This window comes from Pongo pygmaeus, chromosome 7 (genome assembly GCF_028885625.2).
Source record: "Pongo pygmaeus isolate AG05252 chromosome 7, NHGRI_mPonPyg2-v2.0_pri, whole genome shotgun sequence".
Taxonomy (NCBI): Eukaryota; Metazoa; Chordata; class Mammalia; order Primates; family Hominidae; genus Pongo; species Pongo pygmaeus.
Window position 1 is genome coordinate 17,108,071 of NC_072380.2, and position 18,126 is coordinate 17,126,196.

Sequence of the window (18,126 nt, forward strand, 5' to 3'; positions counted from 1 at the left end):
TATCTTTATTTTTTTCTCTTGGACTTGTCACCTTGCTCACTGCCTAGACTGAGCCAATTTATCAAGACAGGGCAATTACAACAGAGAAAGAGTAATTTACACAGAGCTGGCTGTACAGGAGACTGGAGTTTTATTTTTACTCACATGAGTTTCCTGAGTATTCAGGGATCAGAGTTCTTAAGGATAATTTGGTGGGTAGGTGGTGGGTGAGTCAGGAGCGCTGGTTGGTCAGGTCAAAGATGAAATCATAAGGAGTTGAAGCTTTTCTCTTGCACTGAGTCAGTTCCTGGGTGAGGACCACAAGACCAGATGAGTCAGTTTATCGCTCTGTGTAGTGACAGCTGATCCATCAAGTGTGGGGTCTGCAAAACATCTCAAGCATAGGTCTCAGGTTTTACATTAGTGATGTTATCCCCAGGAGCAATTTAGGGAGGGTCAGAATCTTGTAGCTCCAGCTGCATGACTCCTAAACCATAATTTCTAATCTTGTGGCTAATTTGTTAGTCCTACAAAGGCAATCTAGTCCCCAGGCAAGAAGGAGGTTTGTTATGGGAAAGAGCTCTTATCATCTTTCTTTTAAACTATAAACTAAGTTCCTCCCAAAGTTAGTTTGGCCTAACTAAACAAGAAGCAACTGAATGAACAAACACAGCTTGGAGATTAAAGCGAGATGGAGTTGGTTAGTCAGATCTCTTTCACTGTCTCCATTAAAATTTTGAAATGGCAGTTTCAGACTTTAAATGAAATTAAAATGTTAGTGCTGAAGAACTAGTATTGTACATTTTTAATAGGGCTACCTGAGGTTGATCCACTCTGCAAAGCCATAGTAATGAAGCAAGTCCAGTCAATGATGCTACCCTGAGAATGAGAGTGGGTGCAAAGGAATGTCTCAAAGATGTGTTGAAAAGTTACCTTGTTTGCCAAAACAATGATGGATGCAATATTAGAAGTTAAACTAAGTACCTAAACCAGCAGAGTGATAGGCAAGGACAGGAAGTGTTGGCTAGGAAAGCCACTTGTTGAGATGGGACAGGGTATAGTTTAGGAGGGTCAGAAAAAACATACATAGTGCGTTTGGCACAGAAAGGTGAGGATCTTTGGGTGCTGTGAAGCTTCCTGTGGAGTTCAGGACTCACCAACAGAAGCTTCTAAGGAGTTTGAATTGAATAATTATGGGATATTGTTTACATTAGAACTAAGAAAACTGTGAAAAGAGGGCTGGCAAGAAGTGGGCTACATAATCTTGGTTACCTGTCTATAAGTGTCTCCCTCTTTACTTTGTACTGTATTTTTCCCTCCAAACAATGCTTGTAAGGAGGACTTCTTTTCTGTATGTAGTTTCAAGATCTTTTTAAAGTGTAAAACTTGGTTATTAGAGATGGTGTAAATTTGTATTAGATTTCTGAAATACATGCAAGAAGTGAGCTTGCATAAAGGACTGGCTTCTGTTTCTGTTATTTTCAGAAACAGCTGTTACTAGTTAAGAAAGTAGGACACTATCTGTGCCTCTTTTGCAGGGTCAAGATTTCACAACAGGTGGTAGCAAATGTATCTGTGGGGGGTCCCTTTTTCAACTTTATGCCCGTCCCCCCAGTCATCTCAAAAGAAAAGATCCAGTGTTTTGAGAAAGGCACGTCCACTGAGCTGCTCTTTGAAGGACACTTTCAAGTTTTCTTCTGTCCAAGTTTTCTCCTTTATGCTCTAGAAGTGAAAAGGAGAAAGAGATTGAACCTCATTATTATAAGGTTCATGAAATTGAAGCACTTCATAGTATGTGAAAGTCTTTTTCAGAAAAGCAATTGTTCCTTGTATTTTGGGGGAATTGATAATCACATATTCAGTCTTCTTTTGTTTTATATTTCTGTTTTTGAAGCCTCTAGAAGTTTAAACTATAATCTCTTATGCTTAACATTTATTTTCATAGGTCATTTTAGTTATAATTTTCCCAAGAATCGGAACTAGTTCATTGTGTCGTGTTTTTTTTCTGCCAATCTAAGTAGCTGAACATATTGAATATATTTAAAATGTGACGAGTTGATATTTTCCTTTTAAACAAACTAACAGACTTTGGATTAAAAAAGAGAAGTGCTTTAGGAAAGTATTCAAATTTTTCTCTCAGTGCTATGCAACAAGTATCACAGAAGTACTTTTAAAGTATATTATCAATTTTTATTAAGTGTACTAATTATAAAGCAGAAATATATATACTTTTATACACTTTTTACTATCTTTAACCAATACAGAATATGAGTAACTTTACAACTAATACGGATTTTGTACTTTAAAATACATTGTTCCATTTTGTGAATTCCTTCTCTGTTTCTTCTGGCAGAGCCACATGCAGGGTTCAGAATAGCTTTCAACATGTTTGACACTGACGGCAATGAGATGGTGGATAAAAAAGAGTTCTTGGTGGTATGTATATTAGATGCTGCATTTATCAATAATTAGATGTTGCTTACTTATATTTTTATGTTTTTGCCTTATTGGGAATACCACTGTAGAGAAAAGAGTGAAAAACTTATACTTTTGCCTTGACTTAATAAAGTATATACTCAGGTACTTTGAACAATATTTACATTTTACAAATATAAATTACATTCAGTGTATGATGATCATTATCGTTGTTTTTTACCTTACATAAAAGTGTGAAATGTATCAGGTGTTTTCTGTTGGGTGGATAACAGGCAGTCCTCAGGTTATACAGGCCCAGTTAATATTCAGTCCCCATTATGTCATCCACCTAGGCACAACTCCTTCCATAGGAACTTCTCTTCCTTCTCAATATAGGATTCATGATTTTTCTTTCTCTTTTCTCTTCCACTTACTCCTGCCTTGCATTCCAGTCTTGTCCCCACTTCCCTGTTCCTTTCTGTTATCTTTGACCATAGGCTGATAGTTCTTAGATATTTACCTTTTGATGTTTCTTTGACGGGTCCAGCTCTGGCGCTGGTCTGACAGTGAGTTCAGTTGCTCACTCAACTTCACACACCCTGCTTCCAGAATTTTTCTGTTTGTTTTACCCATGTATTTTGCACCTCTTTTCGTGACAAAATGCCTAGTCTATTTTTTTCTCTGAAATAGAAAATACTATTAATTTATTCCTTAGAGTAACATGCTCTGCTTTTAGCATATGTATTACACTCTGTCTTTACCTACACTCTCCGAGTAAAAAGAAAGGGAAATCAACAGCCATTTTCGTTTCTTTTTTTGTTTTCTTTTTAAATTATGGCCCTAACTTCTAAACAGCCATTTTATTTTCTACTTTTCCTTTCTAACATAGCTGTAAAAATTCCTCAGAAAACCTCTGAAAGAGCTTCATATTTACTTCAGAAGCTGAAACTCAGAGGAAGTCTATGACATCATTCTTTTTCTTAGTAGGAAAGAGAAGATATAAAAATCCTCATCAGAAGCTAATTAGTAGCCATTCAAAGGGAAACAAGCAGACTGATTACTGGGATTTATCAGTAGGCTTAAACTGTCACCCACGCAGCCCTTGCCCAGGTGTAGTCCCTGAGCCACGCCACTGGAGCTGGAGCCTTCATTCCAGTGCTTTGCAAAATGATGGGGAGATGGCGGTTTTCAGTTTGATTACACTAGATGTAGATGTGTTTCTGCCATCCGAAAATGGCCAAGGTTAGTGTCGCTTTCTTATGATGGTGCACAACTGTATTTTAGGAACTTTCAGAATGGGCCTGTTTTTCTGCAAAACGTTCTATGTCCACACTGCCAAGTTCCATCCCCCGACTTAAAGTAAAAGATTAACTTTTGGAACTCACTCCTTTGGAAGTTGCCTGTGTGGATGTCTGCATTTTAGAGATAAAGTAAAACTGTAACATTAAATACATTTAACTTAATTATGGGTTACCAATACCAAAGGATATATCTTCTTGGGGGAAAAAAATGAAATCAGAAAATAGATCTATAGCAGTTTAAATGTTCTTGGTAGATGAAGCTGTTTTCTTTGTTTTTGGAATATACCTAGTCCAGAATAGTAGATAGGTGTCCAGAAACTGTTGTTGGATATTTGATTCTTGATTGATTTCTTTGTCAGCTTCAAGAGATATTCCGGAAAAAAAATGAGAAGAGAGAAACTAAAGGAGATGAAGAAAAGCGTGCAGTGCTGGTAAGAATACTTTATAGTAGCTTTAGGTGGGTTTTCTAGGCAACAATTATTTTATTCATGTTAAGAAACAATAATTAAAGTTTGTAACTTTGAAGCTGTCCCTTTCTTGAAAACTTTGTAAAGTTTTTATGTAGAAAAATTGCTTCAGTATTTATATGCATTGATATCAATATTTACTTCAAATATTGATATTAAACATCTGTATCCATAATCATTCATTAAATCATTTTCATCCATATTGTTATCTGTGAGATTTGAAGGGTATATCATACAATAGATTAATACAGATCATTATGCATGTAAAAATTTAAAGGTGAATTGCAAAGATTTAATTTATAATGTGACAGAATTTAGTGGTAATATAACAATGTGACTGTCGAAACGAATAGAAGGAGATAATATGTTTTCTTGCATTCTTAGATGTATATATTAGAGATTCTTCTTCTGGGATATATAATATTTTCATCTTTTTCTGAAGTTAGAGTTAAGCAACATTACCCCCATCTTCCTAACCAGTTTTCTTTTTATCTGAAGTATTTCAGCCTGACCGTAGGCCAGGTTCACATAATAAAAATAACAAACAGGTACTAAGACCTTACCATCGGACACTATACTAGGTGCTTTCCATACATTTCTGATTTAATCTACCCAACAATTCTCTTATTATCCATAATTATAGATGAGGAAACTGATAATTGGGAAGGTTAAGTATCTTGTCCAAAGTTACATAAGTTATTAAATGGCAAAGCCAAAGATTTGAACCTGTGTCTGGCCAACTCCAAAACCTCACTTTTATCCATTGTGACATATTTCTTTGTCTGATAAATACAATGAATTTTGTTGGCATGTAAATGACATTTGTTTCATTTGCAAATTAATGGCCCTGTGCAGTAGTTTAATTGTCCTACATAGAATTCAGATAACTAACTTGAGAGAGCTAAAACTTTTATTTTTATTATTCTCATTTTTATAAGAATATGTATTAGGTTTTTCTTAACATAGATTATTATCTATAGCAGATGGGCGCCATATTCAATCCCAATATATTTATGAAGTATACATTTATATTTAGTTGAATGAAAGCAGATTATCAGGATTGTATAGCACATACTGCTTTATAGGATATTTGTCCATGCTATAATTCTCAGTAGTCATTGAACATCCCTCAGTATACTATTGACAAACCTTATGGAAGACAGTCTTAAAAAATCAAAGAGTTGATTGTAATGTTAGTCATGTATTAAAAGGGGCAATAGTATTTCTCTACTTAATTCAGGTCTCATGATTTTCAAATTGTAATTAATAAATCCTACATGAATAGCCCCATAATTGCAACTGTTTAGAGTATTAGCAAAGAAGACTAGAGAATTGAATACTTTCTTAAATTTTATTTCTTGTAAATAATAAACTAAATGAGTAAACAGTTATTTTAATTTTGATATATTACCTCTAACTATAATTGACTGAATAGGCAGGTTGTTAATAAAATACTCTTTAAGGAGGTTGAATAATGTTAATGAATCTATTGATATACTTTAATGATAAAGTAGATAGTATTTCAATGGATATAAATATAATTGTTTTATTTATTTGTTTATTTATGCTACTTCCAGAGAGGACTTACACATCTTCCAGTAAAAATATAGTATTATTCTAGTCATTAACATTTATTAATACATCCATCAAGTAATAAAGAGAGATAAAAAAGAGAAAAATATTAGCAAACAATGCACACTGAGAAAACCTACAGTGTTAGCACAAAATTTGGCTCTGAGCATCACTGCAGCCAAGGTATAAGAAATTTAATATTGATTTAATGCAAATATTTTATAATAGTGATAGAGTAAACCTCATTAACTTAGATTAATTAGGGAAAATCCATCCGAATTATAAAATCTAAATTATACCAGCATACCCTAAATTCTATTATTTTATTTTATATGGGTTAATGAACCATTCCCTTTCAAATATATGGAGAAGGAGATTTAAAGAACAGATTAAAATAACTTTTAAGTAATATAATATATAATGTGTTTATATATAAACGAATGCTTACTAAAGTCTTTGATATCCACAGGTACCTCGGAAGTATTCGTTTTATATAACTTAAATAGCGCTTCTAAAATCTTAATTTTGTAATGTAGCTATCAGAACTCTTCCTTAAAACAATTCAGAAATAATGTTTAGTACAACTTTGGAACTAACAGCACTTTACAATATAGCTCTCCAAATAGTCATTACTGTGTTTAGCAATAATGATAATTAGTGTTAACATTGTTTGTTAATCACATTTTAAATAATGCAAATCTGAACCACGGAGGTTTTATTTTATATTACTTTAGTTATCAAAGATTTTAGTTATAAAATTTTTTTTAGTTATACTACTTAGAAAAGATTATGTAAAATGTAAGGTGATATTATCAAGGTGATAGAAATGACAATATGATTCCACATATTCTTAGAATATTTTGGCTGAGTTTTGAGGCAATTAAAATTTAACTTATTGTGAAAATATATGAATTACATAAGAGAGACAGCATAGCACAGGCTCAGGAGCCAGATTTTTGGGGTTTGAGTATTAGCCCTGCCACTCATTACCTAGGTGACCTTGGACAATGTCCTTAACCTCTGTTCCTCAGTTTTTTTTCATTTGTACGATGGGGACTTTAGGAGTAATGACCACATGTGATTGGTATGGAGGTTAAAGCACATAGCCACTTAACCATGTGAAATGTAATAAACACTCAAAAAGGTTAGCTAGTAGTAAAACTTATTCTTTAGTTAGTAGAACCATGTAGCTACTTTAAACTGAATCTTAACATACCTAAATAAAAATTAAATCAAAACTAAAGTTAAAAATATTTATATGCCAAAATAAAACTGTGATTCAGAAGGGAAAAGGGAAGTGAACTTAACATTTCTTGGGACACTTATGTGCTAAGCTCCATGCTATACTCATTGTTAATGTTACTCCCATTTAGTCCTCATGACAGTTCTACCAGGTAAGTATTATACCTGCTTGGAGATGAGAAAACAGTCTTAGAGAGATTCATGTGCCTAATGTCACAGCACTGATCACAGCAGAGCAGGATTCCAGCACAGGTCTCTCATACCATTTCCACTGCCATGCTGCTGCATCTGGATTTCCCCCTATGCCATGTAGCATTGCGGAAGCATGTCCAAATCAAACTGCATACTTCAGGGCAACGTGTTTTACTCAAAGCAATAGTTCTGTTAGAAGGTTATAATGAAATGGTTGAAATGAGCAAAAATTCATTTAATGTTTAATTATCTGAGATTTTTAAAACTTTGCTACTCATCTTTAACATTTATCCCACTTGTATTCGTGTGCTCTATATAAAATGTAGCATAATGATTTGCCCTTCCTAATTGATTATTTTGTCGTCTTTTTCCTTTTTTCTTTTGCTGTACTTGGGTTCATTCTGAAATATGACACTTCATTTGGCCCTTTGTGCTCTATGTCAGCGTCTTCAACTTTATGGATACCATTCTCCTACTAATAGTGTATGTACAATACTTTAAATGTTCTTTATGTATATAGCCCTCACCTGTTATACTTGATAATGTTATTTCTTTATATAAAGCTATATCTGCTGTTTACTAATAGAATGTTTTGGAATTTATTGAACACAATGGTGCAATGAAGCCATAATGTTACATTTCATTCCTAGATTTATGCGAAGACTAAAATATGCAGAATAATTTATATCTTTAACTTTAGATTAAAATAAGGAAAAGGTAAGTGTACAACAACTGAAACGTAATAATTGAAATTTTATATTTTTTAGCAGTATTTGAAGAGTAATGTAGAGAGAGCAGATTCTCAGGCTATGTTCCTGCAGAACACAGGTATTTTATGAACCAGATCTACCATCTTATATACAGTCTTTGTTCAATTCTAATAAAGAAGTGTCTTAATGGATAGACTTTTTTTCATTTTCACTTTTGCTCACAATTTTTTTTCAAAGCCTTTGTTTCCTGCCATTTCCTCTGCTCTACACAAAAATCTGGTGTAAGCTGCTACTTGATATGTTTATATCAGTTTATCATATTATTTCTAAAGAGGATAATGACTTTCAGACTTTTCTTGTCTTAAAAAAATTGAGAATTTCTGTAGATGAACTTCCAGTTGTACCCTTCTTCTTATGCTGAGCTTTGTTCTTCTTTTCTCCTGAGAAAGTCAGCACTTTTGGTTAGCCCAGCTACTAAAGAAGAACAGGCCATGGCACTTTTTGAATGTAAACATGTGCAGTTCACTTAATTTCCCCAAGGATCCTTAAGCCTCCTACAAGGATCCCTCAATTTATGCAAATTCCACCATAGGAGCCCTTGAATTCAGGGTCACTGATTTAATATTATCCTGCTAAAAGTATTCTAGTTGTAGTGTACAATTCTAAAAGTAGGTGTATTGTCTCCTATATTGGATAGTTAATCAAAATTCCAAACTAATTCTTGTTATAGATTTAAACAGCTACTTTAGGCTGATCATCATAAACTAAACCCAAGATGTTTTTCGTCGTTATACAAAATGGACCTGGAATGGGATCCATATAAGTAATTGTTTTGTTTACTTACAAGATACTTTAAATTTTTTCTACAGAAATCACTACTCTTTTCCATTCAGTAAAGCCTATCATTTCCTTTACATTTTTAAAGGATGACTCTGTTAATGATTTCAACAATTTCTGGAATGTGTAAGATGAAAATCTCACAGATTATAATGCCATATGCCATATAATACTTAGGACTTTATGGGGTTTTTATTTGTTTGTTTGTTTTTTAAGACGGAGTTGCACTCTCACCCGGCTGGAGTATAATGGCATGATCTCAGCTCACTGCAACCTCCAACTCCCTGGTTCAAGTGATTCTTCTGCCTCAGCCTCCCAAGTAGCTGAGATTACAGGCACACGCCACCACGCCCAGCTAATTTTTGTATTTTTAGTAGAGACTGGGTTTCACCATTTTGGCCAGGATGGTCTTGATCTCCTGACCTCATGATCCACCCACCTCTGCCTCCCAAAGTGCTGGGATTACAGGCGTGAGCTACCGTGCCTGACCTATGATTTATTTTTCTAATGTAATATGTCATCATTGTATGAACCATTTTTCTAACTTTGACAATTTTTATTTTTCCCTTAATCTCACAAGCAGTTTTCATATAGGGTGATTATGCATTTTTTTTAGAAAAATACGTCTCAGAATAACGTTGCTAAAAGAAAATAGATCCTAATATTGCTCTAGTTTAAACTACATACGCAAATTGCAGTCACTGACACGTTAAGACAATATTGAGAAGCAGACTTAAATCGCAAATTTTATTTATATTATGCCTGTTTAATAAAAAATTATGATTTTTACATTTTATTGTGGTAATATATTTTTTCTTTATTTCATTTTATAGAAGACAGCTTTTTCTCATGTAAAATGCACACATTAAAGTGATGTAACTTGATGTCATTTTTACGTAGTCTTAAATATTACAGGATTTTTCAACTCCCTTATGAGTTTACTTGGTTAGATAAACTAAATTTCCTATAATAGAAAAATATTTGCTCAATAAGGAGTTATTATTTTCATAAACTACAAGCAAACAAGGGACATTCATTTACAATTAGAAAAAAATTCCAACAGCCTGAAAATGTATATGAAATATCATTGATACAAGTATTATACAAATCTATTAGTATGGTGTTATGAATTAACTAGCAATTATCTGCTAGTTTCCAGAGCTGTAAATTAACTCAAGTATCTAATTTGAGTATAGATCATGGAGCTGGATATAAACTAAGAGATTTATAAGAGCCAGTTTCTACCTTTAGGAAGAAGTTTCCTCAGGGAAAGCAGTGACCCGCTTGGCTTTTTACTATGGAGATAGAGATTCTGTGTTCCCTGTAGTGAACTGTTCCAAAATTTAATCACTTTTACAGTAGATGCTGCCTATTTTCCATCACGTTATTTCCTGCTGCAGTGTAAAACTGAGCATACACCTTTGTATTCATGAAGACAGCTGTTACCTTATAACCTTTTCTGTTCCAAATAACCATGATTCTTTTCCTGTTTCTCATGTGGTCAACTCTTAATTTCATCATTGCACAGTGATGAAAAGAAGTACAAAAATTCAAAAGGATAAATAATGCCAAAAGCCAAGTACCTTTGACTTTGGCATGCATTAGAGGATTTTTTTAGAAGATTATTCTAAATTCTCCTAGTTTCATTGCTGACAGAAAATATACCAGTTTTTATACCAATTCTTTGGTGTATATTGAGACTTTTTTAGGACTAAAACAATATCAGTATTCTTAAATGATCTGTATTTGAAAAGAATGTGTATTTTCCAATTTGGGGTACGGGGTTGTGTAATATATACAGATGTATATTACCAAGCATGTTAGTTACATGTTTTAAATCTTCTCTGTCATTACTAATGTTTTTGTCTGCTTGATTTGTCAATTAGTATGTTAAATTACACATTACAATATATTTGTTAACTTCTACTTACAGTTTTCTTAATTTTTGTTTTATGTATTTTGAATTGTTGCTACCTGTATAAGATTATAGATTATTTATGTCGTCTTAGTGAATTGAATCCTCTATTATATGCTATCCCTAGATCTCCAGAAATGTTTTTTGCCCTAAAATCTCTTTTAGTTATCAGAATAAATATACTACCTACCTCTATTTTAATGTTTTATACTAATTTGTTTTTTCCCGTAGTGATGATGAAGCTTTCCCTGATTTTTAAAATATATTTTAGTTCAGAAATTTTCTATAATTACAACGTAAATAACAATAAAATAAATAATGATAAAATTATAACCACCATAATATAGATCAAGAAGTAAAATACTGCCATATACCACGAATCCCCTTCATGTGTGTCCCCACTCATAATCCCTCAATGTCCTTCAAAAGATAAACACAATCATGACTTTTATGTAAATCACTTACTTGCTTTGTTCTGTGGTTTTACCACCTACTTATGCATCCTAAACAGTGTAGTTTAGTTTTATCCCTTTTTGTACTTTATGTAACTGGCATCATGTTATATGAATGTTTCTGTCTCTTGTTTCTGGGGCTCAACATCATGATTGCCAGTTTCATCTGTGTTGTATGTAGTCCTAGTTAATTCACTTTTTTTTGCTGTAAACAGTGGCTTTCAAGCATTGTGGTCTGTGATCCCATTACATTGTCGAAAGTTACTGAGGATCCAAAAGATATTTTGTTTACGTATGTTATATATTATGTATTTACCATATTAGAAGTGAAAACTGAGAATTTAAAAATATTAGTCTATTTTAAAACAATAATTTAAAAACTCATATGTTAACATAAACATTTTAATGTAGGAAAAATAACTTCAAAAATGTAGTGAGGAGAGTGGTATTGTTTTACATTTTTTGCAGATCTCTTTAATGTCTAGCTTACTAGAAGACAGCTGGTTTCTCATAGCTGTTTTGCATTCGATCTGTTGCAATATGTTATTTTGGCAATAAATACTGTCAGTTGTTTACTTTCAAGTGACAGGCTCTCGCTTGGTTCATTTTCAAAAAAAAATGTCTACCAGGTACTGAAATCTGAATAACCGTGGTTTGTCTATTAGTTGTTCTTTCAAGTAAAAGTGGTGGCTCATGAAAAAAGTGGCTAGTTCAGCTTGCAACACAAACCATCACACAGGTGTTCTTTCTTAAGACAACCATGGTACTTCAGTATGCAGCAGTAGTGCTGTATGCACACTTCCTGTTTCATCACACCAAATATTAAAAAGATACTCATTCTTCTATGCCTCTTCATTTCTCCTTAACAGTTTGCCGTATTTTTATCTTTTCATGCTGCCCTAATTCTTCATGTTTATCTTCCAGTTCATTAATTCTACTAGAGATATATAATCTGATATTAAATTTCAGCAGTTAAATTTCTAAGAGTTTTATTTGGCTATTTCTTTAAGAGTAAAACAATTTTTGATAGTCTGTTTTTCCTGAATAATACTTTCAAATCTAGCTTCATATTTTTCAAAGCTGTCAAAGTTACTTTGTATTCCATATCTAAGCATTTCAGTATTGGAAGTCTGCACATCTGGTTTTGTTGTTTGTTTCTGCTGGCTCTCACTTAGGGTGGCTTATGTTGTTTTGTCTTTAGCAGTTTTGTGTTGTGGGCATACAATTGTTGGAATGTCTCTGTTCAGATTCTTTAAGGACTAGATGAAGGATATGTTCTTCCTGGGAGGATTGTATTCAGTTTTCTTTTTCTTTTTTTCCTATGATATACCTAGGGTGCAGTCCCATGTAACTTTAGATAACAAGTCTCAGATTACAGTTTTTAGGGCCATGGTTGTCATAGTGACACGAATTATAAAGATATAGTTTTAATTTGTGTGTGTGTGTGTCTGTGTTTAAATATCACTAATAGCAAAGACAGTTTACTATCTGTTCCTATGGGCTGTTACTTTATTTTTCCCCTAGTTTGTTTAATCTCTGAATAGAACCTTCTTAGACCCTTTATTCAGCCAGGGTATTTGGCTCTCTGAACACGGGTAACGTTAGGGAGCCATTATTCTGCTTACCACAGTGATATATTAACCATCTCTAAATCAATATTCTTTCCTCCTAACTTCCTTTTTCCCTCCTTTCCTCCTTCCCTCTTTATTTCCTTCTTTCCTTCCTCCCTTCCTTTTTTGTCTCATTCCTTTCTTGCTGCCTTCCTCCCTTTCAGTCATATATGGCATGGAATGCCTTGAATGGGATCCTGCTTTGGCTCAGCCAAAAAGGCCCTGGGCGCTTTTGACCAAAACTACAAAGTGTAAGGAAGTTCTATCAATAGCAGACTCTGAACTTAAGCAAAAAATGTGTCAGACTTACAGGGCACACTACATCCAGGACATCATTTTGCCTGTGCGTTTCACTTGTGAAGTTCTGGGCTACCTATCTGTATATTCTTTTACCTCTTTTAATGAAGGTCTACACATTTTACATGAGATCTGGTAAAGGGGCCAGTAGCTCAGATAGCAAACAAAGATAACCGAGAAAACTTCAGGAAGTCTTTGAATATTGGTCTACTATTTACATATCAAAGCATCATAGTTGTCTGTTTCACAGCCATCAAAGTGTCCAGTTACACCTGGGCATTTTTCTCTGTCAGCCTTTCCTTACTTAGCCTGTATGCATAGATATGTTCTGGTTTTATATTTGCTTTGCATTTCCTGCTATTAAAATCTAGTCTGGCTTTCATTGCTACTTTAAGCTTATGTAAAATATCCTTATTGTATTATATTTTCGTGGCGATAAAACTTCCTACTAGTTTGCATATTCTGAGAATGTACTCTTAACTTCATCGTTCAAATTGTTTAAAACATATAAAACTGTCTCCAGAACAGATACATATATAGGAATCAGTGAGTGTGCCAGGCATATCACTGATTTATTAGCTGTTTTTTCCTGCAGCAATAGTTGCTGTAAGGATGTTGTTTCTGCCCTCAGAAACTTTGTAATTATTTAAAAGATGATGTAAGATAAAACAAAAACAAATATATCCAGTTACAACAATTCAGTAGTATATCCTAGCATTATTTAATCCCTGAGGCTAAATGATGAACCAAAAAGCTTTCTGTAGCAGGACACTTGCAAGCTGTTATGTTCTAAATAAGATTTTTTAAATTTGAAAAGTTGTATATTATCCTAATAGATAAATACACATTTTCAAAATATTTTCAAATATGGCAAAGCAAGAAGAAAATTTAAAATATCCTAACCCCAACATTTGGAGATAATTAATATATTTACTTCTTTTTCTTGCCCACAAAATACATGGTTGGTTAAACTAATTTTAGTTCTTAATACGTTCTAAATATATTTGTGTGTGTGTGTGTGTGTGTGTGATGGTGGACAGTGTTTGGAAGTAAGGATGAGGCATGACTTCACAAAGTGAATCATTTCTGCTACTCTTCTAACAGTAGTGCACGGTAAGCCTTATTTTCTAGTTTGGTGGGTTTAACAATCCCTTTCTTTATCACATATTAACCTTCTGAGTTGAACTTTTAAAATGCATCCACATTCAAAATATGTGAATAATATTTTCAGATCAATCATTTGATCTAGCTAGTATTTATTGAGGTTATTCCATATCTATTTAAAAGAAAATGAACTGTATTAGTTCTGTATTTAGCTACTTTTACCTGTTTAGTTTATAACTGCTTAGTTAAAGCTTATATCATTATAAAGGGAGTGATGCAGATTCTCTGTCAATTTGCTACATTTATAGTTACGGTAATATTTATGTCTGTGTTATGTAAATGGTTCCTGCTAAATAATACTTTATTTACATTTTATTAAGATTTTTTTAAAATATAGGCAGTGGGCAGTGTTTCTAGTTAGTAATAGTGAATTGAAACTTAGAGGACCTTTGAAATAATTCCTAGATGCATATAATTTTATTAGTAGCACTGGACTTTTAAAGGTTAAGGCAAAATGAAAGAAAGAAAAGTTCTGTTTTCATCCAGTCACTCTTCAGTACACCATGCAGCATTTCATCTCACATTAACCAAAAGACCACCTGAGAACCTGTGAAATCTTCCCTGATAAATCCTGACAGAAACTGGGTTTAATTATTTTTGTTAATGGGGACCCAAGTTAGGCTTGCAGTTTGACATCTTCCTAGAGTGATTAGACTACACTTTTTAATCTACACTTCCTGATACCTCCTTCAGACTACCCTGTTCTCAGAATTTAGTATCCTGTCCTTGTAATAAATAATAAGTACCATAACCATTCACAATAGAAACACCTGCCAAATCTCAAGTAGTTTTGAGTGCTTTGACTTAAAACAGGTCTATTTCTTTTTGACAAGTTTGGGATGAATTTAAACTTTGTTTCTGTAAAGCATAGATAGTTATTTTGAATCTTTGATACACGAGCAAGATGAATGATAGCCACCAATAATTTATCTTTTAATAGGTTGCTACAAAGTTACCAAAATTTTTCCCAAACAAATTTACTTCACACAAGGTGTGAATAGCATTTTTTTTCACCCTTTCTTAGAAGTTACATACGTTTCAGTAGAAGGGCAGAAGGAGAGATCGGAGAATTTGATTCTTTTCGACAAAGCTACATTGTACTTAGAAATAGTGGTTATATACCATTACACCTTTGAAAGTATGTGAGTTACCAGCAGTGTAATACAATACTGTGGTGCACAGCAGAAAACAATACAAACAAACAGAAAAAGGTAAGCTAATGTGTTTCCTTTTCAAGGTTCGTTAGATTTAAAGTGTATAAATTATCATTCTTTGTAACTATTCTTTAGATTTCAGTTGTGCTTCTTAAAACTTCTACAGGTACTTAAAACAGATGCTGAGGAACTTGTCTCCAGAAGCTATTGGGATACACTGAGACGTAACACAAGCCAAGCACTGTTTTCAGACCTCGCAGAGGTATAATTAAACCTCAACAAGGTCCTTGTACTATTTGCCATCTTGTTAATCTAGTCCTCATTTCATTTTAGTCACAGTGATGAAACCCAACATGTATGTTACATTTTCCATTGTTTTAGTACAGCAAAAATTACTATATATAAACTGTGTATTTGAATACATCAGCTTTGACAGTTCAACTTAATTAAAAGGAAATGGCATTTTTTTTTAACTTAAGGATCACTTTCTAGAAGTTAGAATATATATATTTTAAAGTTTCACTGAATCTTTTAAGCTTACAATTTACCATGTTACATGAAATGCTGAAATGTTTCCCCCAGTAAAAGTTACCTGACTCTTCAGAGTTATGTTAGATTTAAACAAATTTCCTAGTATTGATAGTGAGTGGCTTACCAAGGGCCTGGGGTATGGGAGTTTGAGAAGTTATGGTAGGAACAGCCAGTCAAGGAAGGGAGGAATATTTTACCTTGACATTAAGATTGCCAGTGCATAGTGAAAATAAAAAGCAGACTGACCATCTTTCAGTTCTATTACTGTTTATGAATTTGTTACAGATCTGCATCGTACTGCTGCATCGGAGTAGACTGCTTCCATTATCCTATTCTTATGCCACTGTCAGTAGGGATTTCTGGTTTTTCAACATGGGCCATATCTTAGAAACACTGTTTTGTGTTTCTTATTAAGAATTTTTCCTAAGAACTTTATTAGAGGCAGCTAGCGGTCTTACCAGAAAAGACTTTTCAATAAATACTGAGATTTATTTTTCATTATCTCTTTCTCTTTAAAGTGGGCTTCTCATTTCTTTTTCTAAACTTTAAATTTAACTTTTAAGTTACACCTAAAAATATCTGGAGAAGTAAACTGGAATCAGTTGTGATAAATCAATGTTACTCCATTGACATATCTAGACTAGGGCAAACACTTGAAAATGTTAATTTTGTCACCCTTGCTCAATTTTAAAGTCCCAAAGCAATTCAAGTATTTTGTCCTATGTTTAATATGTCTGTGATATATAAATGTGATGTAATTATGACCAACAATTACCTTTTAAAATTACCTTTTCAATATGAGCCATGTTTAGGTATGAAGTGGCAGATGTTCCATTTACAGATATTTTAGAAGCACTTTATTTTGTAATCATTATGTAGGCACATTGTAGTAGTCAGTGCTTAAAAATAAGAGCAACTGGGACTCTTAGAGTCCCTACAAGTCAACTGTGTCCTAGCTTCCATGCTTCAAATCAACAGTCATATCATTGTTGTCTCTCCCCATACTAGAGTATCCACCTTCCAGCCTCCAACTATCTTCATCCCATTTAACTCTGGTAGACATTCTCAGTTAGACAAAATCTGCTAATTAGATGTTGAATTTAATTTAAATCTTGGTAAGTTTAATATCAGAAAACCAGTCAGTTCCTGTGTACTCAGAGAATTATATGATTTGTGTAAGATCTTTGGAAAATGTATATGGTTCTGTGGTAAATAGGCTGGAGCTGTGGGCTTTTACAGCTTCCTAGAGCTAATTAATTCTGCACACCTCTTCCCAACTCAACATTCTGTGACACCCCCTTTGTTACTTGAAAGTGGCTGTGATAGGAGTATGAATACCACAGAACTGGCCAACATTACAAATCAGCCTTTTTTTTTTTTTTCCTGAACAACTCAGTTTGCCAGCACACTATTGGCTGTAATTAATCCACACTCTGATCCGAAGCTGCTAAATTAATGAATGAATTGAATCAAATTTCATGAAAGTAAATCTGATGGAGACAATAAAGAAAGGAAAAAGAGGAAAAGAAAACAAAACTTATATCGTGTTCCAAAGTAAAATAATTACTTGGGGATTATCTGTTACTACCCTCCACATTAGAATAATAATTGAGAATTAACTACAGTTCAGTTACAACTAATTATATAAATCCTTATAGGTTACTTTGAATACCAGTGGAATACAGAATTGTTTATAGTATTAGTATTTCAGGATTCATATTGGTTCAGAAAGAAGGTTTGGAAATCTATTTGTTATTTGTATTTCTTTATTATATATTTAATATGTAATTATTGAGATAAAATCTCTGTTTATTATAGGGAAATTGGGTATTAGCCCCTCATATTCTAGTCTGGAGCTGTTTCTAACCATAGATTTTTAAAATTACAGTAAAACTCTGTGTCTCCAATTATTGTGAAACCATATAATGAAAATTTGAATATCAGAGCTAAGACTACTTTCTAACCAAAATCATATCTAATAAATTCTTAGTGCAGTATGATGAGTATATTGTGCAACTGTTGAATATAGTCTGTCAGTGTCAAAATTATAAACTCTGTTTTGAGTTCTGCAGATGAAATGTAAAATTTTGCTTTAAATTTGCTTTAAATTACATATTCTTGGTAAATTTCAATGGATTGTTCAAAAACTTTATTAACAAAATCAAAAGTTTGAAGATTTCCTCCAGCCCTTGGATACCTCATAGGGTTATTATCACATTATAATCAATAAAAATATGTTAAAATAATATTTTTAAACCCTTTAATAGTTTGATATATTTATATTTCAT

General features: G+C 33.1%; 2 protein-coding genes across 6 annotated transcripts in view; both read left to right on the forward strand.

Annotated features, from left to right (window-relative positions):
* ZDHHC2 (zinc finger DHHC-type palmitoyltransferase 2) overlaps nt 1-18,126 on the forward strand; it is a 721,436-nt gene that overhangs the window by 571,728 nt on the left and 131,582 nt on the right. The window lies entirely within an intron of this gene.
* MICU3 (mitochondrial calcium uptake family member 3) overlaps nt 1-18,126 on the forward strand; it is a 94,742-nt gene that overhangs the window by 55,670 nt on the left and 20,946 nt on the right. For 3 of the 5 annotated variants that reach the window (XR_008504284.2, XM_054499614.2, XM_063668526.1), the window contains 4 exons: nt 2,333-2,415; nt 4,055-4,126; nt 7,613-7,651; nt 15,474-15,569. Coding sequence is in view for 4 of the 5 variants with exons in the window: in XM_054499614.2 (XP_054355589.1) it covers nt 2,333-2,415; nt 4,055-4,126; nt 7,613-7,651; nt 15,474-15,569 (290 nt within the window). In the remaining variant the exon portion in view is untranslated. The remainder of the gene's footprint in view (nt 1-2,332; nt 2,416-4,054; nt 4,127-7,612; nt 7,652-15,473; nt 15,570-18,126) is intronic. The other 2 variants (XM_054499616.2, XM_054499615.2) reach the window with 2 other exon arrangements.